Genomic DNA, 6708 nt, shown 5'->3' with positions numbered 1-6708 from the left:
AGTATTTGTTTCTTCGTACTCTGAGAAGTCATTCTTTGGTCGCTACTCGGTTAACTTTTCGAAGTTTCTGGATTAAAGATGCAGTTGAGTTCTTGAAAAGGTCCCATCTTAATAGCCCCTAGTCGGGGCTCATTGTGTTTTTAATACGTTGCTCTCATTCATAAAAGAATGAAATTTTAATTTTTTTGAAATTTATTTAAGAATTGAAATATTTTTATTAAATGTCTATTCATTGTTAATTATTTTATTAGTAATTAAATTGTAATATACGATAACTTTTAATTGTAAGAGAACGTGTTTTTATTAAGATAAATCTTTTATTAATTTTTTAGATAATTATGCTTATTAAATTATTAAAATAATTAATTTTATTTAATAAACACAATTTTTAGTAATTTAATTAAAATAATTTACTTTTAAAAATTTATTTACTTCTTCTTGCAGAAGAAGAGAAGGAAAGCAGGAGGAGGAAGATGAACAAGAAAAAGGTGTTCAACTTGGCCAAGGGTTTCCGAGGCAGGGCAAAGAACTGCAATAGAATCGCGAGGGAGAGGGTCGAGAAAGCCCTGCAGTACTCCTACAGAGACCGCCGCAGTAAGAAGCGTGATATGCGGTCTCTCTGGATCCAGCGCATCAACGCCGGCACTCGCCTCCACTCAGTACGTACCGTCCGTCTTTTCTTTGTTACATATATATCGAAAGACTGCCTTGTTGTAAATGTTCAATGATTTTTGCCCTGCTTGTGTCTCATATATTTGGTTTCGTTTATTGGCTTGAAGCTCTTATTCTGAATATGAGCTAAATGGAACTTTGGATAATTACCGTTGACGATATCCTGTTATTTGCCCTTGTCGGGATGAGTAAGCTTCATCCATGAATCTCCCAAGTGTAGAGATGAGTATTGTGGTGTGGTTGGTGAGTATTCTTTGCCCGTAAGGCATGGAAAGCAGTTCATTATGCTTGTCCCGACTTGGCTTTTCTGCTTTCTGAGCATTCTCTTCATGCCATCTTTGACTCGTATGTCAAAAGAAATAGGTTTTTCATGAGTAACATCAACTGCTATAGAAGGTTTTTCATGATCGCTGAGATGAGAACTAAAATGCATAAGCGGTATCTTCTACTTCGATGGGAGTAAAAACATTTTCGATTAATAACTTTCACTGCTGTTTGCTGTGTAAGCCAAAGTTCTATTGGAGGATAAGAAATAGCGGTTGTAAAGGATTCAAGAAACTTTAGTTCTTTGAGATTTCAAACTAGCCATGCAAGTCATCTTAGCATTTCATATATATATGTTTGTATATGTCATGGTTAAGCACAGATGTTATACCGGAGCTTTAACATGAACTGTTTGTTGGATATTTAGGTGGTTTTATACGATAACTGTTGGCTTGTGCTCGAGCACCAATTGTTTTCTAGAAAATGGTTATTTACCTCATCAACATAGTAATTTTTTTCCAAAACAACACGGGCATTTGCAATGGATGAACTTTTGCATATAATATCATAATCTTACGGCCATTTGTACTGATTTTCAGGTCAATTACGGTAACTTCATGCATGGGTTGATGAAGGAGAACATCCAGCTGAATAGGAAAGTTCTGTCAGAATTGTCCATGCATGAGCCACTTAGCTTCAAGGCCCTTGTGGACATTTCTCGTAATGCCTTCCCTGGGAACAAGAATGTGGTTCATCCTCCCAGGAAGGTAAGCATTCCAGTCAGTGTCTAGTATGTTTGTCGCTTTGTCTCTCTTGTTTCTCTTTTTGGGCTTGACATTCGACCCATTGTTTCGTGGTTCCTTCAAAGTTTCTACTGGTTTAGAAAGAATTTACAGACTGAACTTTGGAATCTCAATCATCTTTTGCTTGCATATTCTCTCAATATTCTGCATTCTATGTTCTCGGAGCTTCTCATTCCCTTGTGATATGGGGAAGATATGAATAGAAGAGGGCAATGTCGGAAGAGGTTTGATTTCGGACTATTACGAGCTCAGTGAGACATTGTTTTGATGTTGAATACAAGGCTTGGCTGGTTTTGCTAGCCTAGGGAGACATCATATTGATGAACAGAACGGGTTCATGATGAACTCTTGTTGGATTAACATGGGTCAGTCCTAGAATCCTGTCAATTTGCCGTTAGCATAGGTCTCGTACTCCCAGATAAGGTTCCATTTGAGAGCTCATGGAACAAACAAAATTATAGGGAAGTTTACTTATATGCTACTCCAAGGCATCAACCTATACTATACATCTTATCTGTGATTTTAGAAACCATTGCAGTTCTCGGCACGAGCTCAAATAAGATCATTGACCCGTCACTGAACACCAGTTTAACAATGAAAGATGAAGCGCCAATGTCGGCTCATGAAGAAATATGTAGAGGATTCTAAATTCTTTTGTCCCCCGCTTGCTTGTGAAGTGTAATATACAGGGTTAACGATCAAAAAGAAAAAAAAAGTGAACATTTTATCCATCTAACACGAACTTTATTTATTAACTTAAAAATACATAAATTATTGATTTGATAAAAATTCAAAATATTTTTTTAATAACTTATTGGTACAATAAGTTTTAAAATCGTTTCAATGTAGTACATTCCATCAATTGCCTTTGACGCCGCCAACATTTTCTGACGTGGCGCATCCTATGTGTCACTTTTATTACGTGAAACCAATCTTAGTGCGCCACGTCATTTAAGAGGGCATAAAATCTGAAAAATTTCAAAAAATATAGAAAATAAAAAAAATACAGAAAAATACTAAAAATACTAAAAATATAGAAAAAATAAAAATTATTTTTAAAATTTTTAAAATTTTTAAAAAAATTTAATTATTTTAAAAAGTTTATAAAAATAATTTTTAATTTTTAAATTTTAAATAAATAAAATTATTTAAAATTTAAAATTTTTTAATTTTTTAAAATTTTAAATTATTTTTAACATTAATTTTAGAATTATTTTTAAAATTATTGTTACAAATGTTTAAAATCTTAAAGTTTCTTAAAAATTTTATTATTTTTTAAAAATTATTTTAAAATTTTTTTACTAAAATTTTATCTTTTTTATTACTTTTATTGGATTTTTTCAGATTTTATGTTATCTTAAATGACGTGGCGCACTATGATTGGTTCCATGTAACAAAAATGATACATAGGACACGCCACATCAGTAAAATGTTAATAGTATTAGTGGCAATTAATGAAATGTACTACATTGAAACTATTTTTGAAACTTTTTTTACCAACAAGTTACTAAAAAAAATGTTGGACCTACTTGAAATATTTATGAAATTTTTTAGACCACCGGTGCAATTAACCTTATAATATAATAGTGATAATTTTGAATTTGATATATTTAAAAGAGTAGTGAAAGACCACGTTGGGAGAGTTTTACCTTTTAGTGATCCGAACCGACTCGACTGGATTAGATAAGGCCCAAATGAGCTTCCGGATACTAGGGTTCACTAAAAAAAAAGAGGAGGGAAAAGGAGAGAGAGAGAAGAAAAAGGTTACAAATTCAATCATTATTATTTATTGGAGATATTGGGGTAAAGATAATTTTGAATAGGTTAAATCCAATCTCTACATTGATAACCAGTATAGATTACGCGGTATAAGTAGAGATACAATATCTCACAGAAACAGCGCAACCAGTTATATATACACCGTTCTATACCCCGTTCTATACCCGTTTCCCATACATCACTTCGACGAAGAAAATCAACCTACAATCTGAGAAGTACGATTGAAGAAACACTCGAATAATTGATCTTGTGATCTCGACAATGTCTTGGGAAGAAGAATTCGATGATTACTTCATAACTGATGATGAAAATAGTATTTGGATGAACTTCGACAGTTCCATTGAGGATGACATACTCTTTTCAGAAGGTGCACCCCTCTACGAGGTCCGCAACTATCCCATACCCGACTTTGGGCTTGTGTGGCGGAACCGCCCTCCCCCTTTCGATCAGATTATCTTCTCGATCAACTTCATTGTACAGTGTGCCTCAAGCACTAGTAGTCGGATGGTTCATGCTGCCTCCGTTATAGACACGACCATCCAAGTTACGGCCCGCATCCTGCTCCATTCCAATGGCGAGGCCATCGCCCCGTTTCCGTCTACCGTTGGGGTTTTGCCCGACATGCACCGTCCGATCCTCGATCAGATCTGCAAGGCAGCCCAAGCGATGTTGGCGGAGCCACATAACGCGTTGAGGTTAATATACTCCGTTAGGACAGTAATACTTAACGGCATGCCCATTGCAGTCCACCAGGGGGTTTCTCCATTCGAAGTGGAGCATGGACTGGAAGAAATTATGCATATGGTCGATGGCGATCAATTAGGCGGAGATGCAGAAGAGGGGAATCACTTCGATGGAAACCCTGCCACGGAGTCTTCGATTAGGGCCCTGAAGCGGGTCAGTTATGCTCGGGACTGTGAAGGGACGAGCAGCGACTGCTCTATCTGCCTGGAGGCGTTCAAGCCAGGGATGGAGCTGACAGAGATGCCGTGCTCCCACATCTTCCACGGCGGTTGCATCGAGAAGTGGCTGAAGCAAAGCCATACGTGCCCTCTATGCCGTTACAGAATGCCATGCGCGACGGGATAACCTCACGTTAAGGAGAATTGATATATATTGTTAGAATTTTCGAGCAATCCTATATCAGAGAGGACTGTTTGAGACAACATGACTGCGTGATCCTATAGTTATGAGGGCTCAAAATGTAAAACTTCTTTTTTTTTTTAAACATTTTTCTCTGCGAAATCATAATATTCTCAATTTATTTATTGAAAATTTTAATATGAACTTGGCCGTAATCTCAAAAAAGGTAGAGCGCAGTAGCGCACATAACCTTCTATTGATCTAGAGATCGCATGTTTGATACCTAGTGAGATTACCGTATCCGTTTATTATATTTAGTATTTCTCTTTCATTGTACTAGACTTCGAGTCTCATTTTTTACCGGAAAAAATCGTTTTAGTTGTTAGAGAAAGCTGGTCGTAGCATATTTTTTTCTCCATATGCATTTATTTATTTGTCTTTTTTCTTTCTTTCCGATAACTGCAACTCCCTAAACATAGACTAGTCGTTGTTTTTAATAGCCATTCTCCGAACTAATTATGGAAAGTTCGACTCTTTGAATGATGACATTAAAAGGGATTAATATGATAATATCTATCTAATTTAATGGTCATGGAATAATACAACACAACCAGCTCAATTCCAATTTGCCATATATTAGTGCACACGATTAGTACAGACAGATCGGATTCTCATATAACCTGCACGATTTATGATTGATCGAGTCTTTACGAATACTCTAGGGTTTCTACTTTCTTAATATATGGTCACTTGCCCTCTCCCAAACTATTTAGTGGGAGTAAATGAAGCTCTTCACTCCGTCCCTCAATACCTCTAGCTATATATGCGCAAACCAACCGGTTGCCAAACCTCTTCGATCAGTTACCGAAGGCAATAAAACTACATTGGTAAATGCATGCTTCTTAATTCACTATAATATGCAACATAACTGCATTCGATATTGGTAAACACCATTGCAACTACAAAAGGAGAAAGTCTTGTATATAACGGTGATAGCACGTAGGATTATGCCACAAGACACATAAAAAAAAATATTTTTGGCAACAATGAATTATTTTTATCAATAATTTTTTGTTTACATACTAAAAATCAAAATGGCAAATCCTTATTGGCCTGTGGTATTGCCACATAATATCACCATTGCATACAAGACTTTCTCATACTAAAACCCAACAAGCATGATGCAACTTTCCCTTACGAGAGACCCAACAAAGATGCGACACTATCTTTTCTTCCTTTCTTTCTTTTGTTGCACTCAGATTTCCACTATAATAACTGCATTGATTCCGATTCATCCATTTTCCAGAAATAATCACGTTATTGGGTGAGCCACATCGATCCAGTGGCTGAAGGAATAACCGAACATCCATCGAGCTAGAGATCAATAAACTGAAAAATAAAGCAGAAATATATAAAATAAGAGACAGAAACATTAAAGAGCAAAGAGAACTTGAGAACCGCGAGAGGTTAGGTGGATTCGAAACAATGAAAATTCATCCTATTATGAGGTTCTAGGCTTCTCATATGCTCTTTACATGTAAACTTGTGCCTATAATCCATTGTACAGATTCCGCAGGCCGTGAAATAATATATGTGCGATTGATGACCGCAGACGATCACCAAATGAAGCTGATGAGCTGGTTTTTGTTGAAAAACACGAAACAAAGAAAACCTTTCCGCATATGGAAGAATGAAACTTATTCATGACCGTTAAAACACATTTTGTGTTGTGCCGTTCCGGGGAGGCCGCTCATTGCTCATTAAATTATTGTGCCTTGCAGTGTTGGCCTGCTGGTGTCATTGAGCCATGCTGGCCCGGCCAGTAACCTTGGCAAGGCGCAATTTCCATCCCTTTGTTCAATCAACACTTTCATGTGACATATTGTGGTGTTACAAATATGATAGATGATAATCCCAGTTGGGAATGCAATTGGGCCCCGTGAGCCTGACCTGGCCCATGCCCTCCATGAGTCTGGCATGCCATGGGGGTATGCAAGTGGCTTCGGACACGACCTGGCTCGTTTAGCCCGTGCTGAAGTTTTTTTTTTTTGGGAGAATACCTTAACTGAACTGATTCAAGAACAGAACCACAACACAACAAAGTTTA

General features: G+C 36.7%; 2 protein-coding genes across 2 annotated transcripts; both read left to right on the top strand.

Annotated features, from left to right (window-relative positions):
• The first annotated feature begins 458 nt into the window (after positions 1–458).
• On the top strand, positions 459–1879 carry LOC116197045 (50S ribosomal protein L20-like). The gene is made up of 2 exons (XM_031527049.1): positions 459–659; positions 1536–1879. Exons 1-2 carry the CDS (start codon positions 474–476, stop codon positions 1725–1727), a joined length of 378 nt encoding a protein of 125 aa, XP_031382909.1. The 5' UTR covers positions 459–473; the 3' UTR covers positions 1728–1879.
• A 1900-nt stretch (positions 1880–3779) lies between these two features.
• LOC116193665 lies at positions 3780–4607 on the top strand. The gene has a single exon (XM_031522404.1). It carries the CDS (start codon positions 3780–3782, stop codon positions 4605–4607), a length of 828 nt encoding a protein of 275 aa, XP_031378264.1.
• Positions 4608–6708: the final 2101 nt, after the last annotated feature.

Source organism: Punica granatum, chromosome 2 (assembly GCF_007655135.1).
Source record: "Punica granatum isolate Tunisia-2019 chromosome 2, ASM765513v2, whole genome shotgun sequence".
NCBI classification, from domain to species: Eukaryota; Viridiplantae; Streptophyta; class Magnoliopsida; order Myrtales; family Lythraceae; genus Punica; species Punica granatum.
This window is presented reverse-complemented; position numbering and strand designations above follow the sequence as displayed.

What these genes read in the sequence shown, in the direction of transcription:
- LOC116197045 (XM_031527049.1), top strand. Translation starts at nt 474, where the DNA reads ATGAACAAGAAAAAGGTGTTCAACTTGGCCAAGGGTTTCCGAGGCAGG. An exon ending in CCGGCACTCGCCTCCACTCA is followed by an intron (nt 660 to 1,535) that starts GTACGTACCGTC and finishes ACTGATTTTCAG; the next exon opens with GTCAATTACGGTAACTTCAT.
- LOC116193665 (XM_031522404.1), top strand. Translation starts at nt 3,780, where the DNA reads ATGTCTTGGGAAGAAGAATTCGATGATTACTTCATAACTGATGATGAA.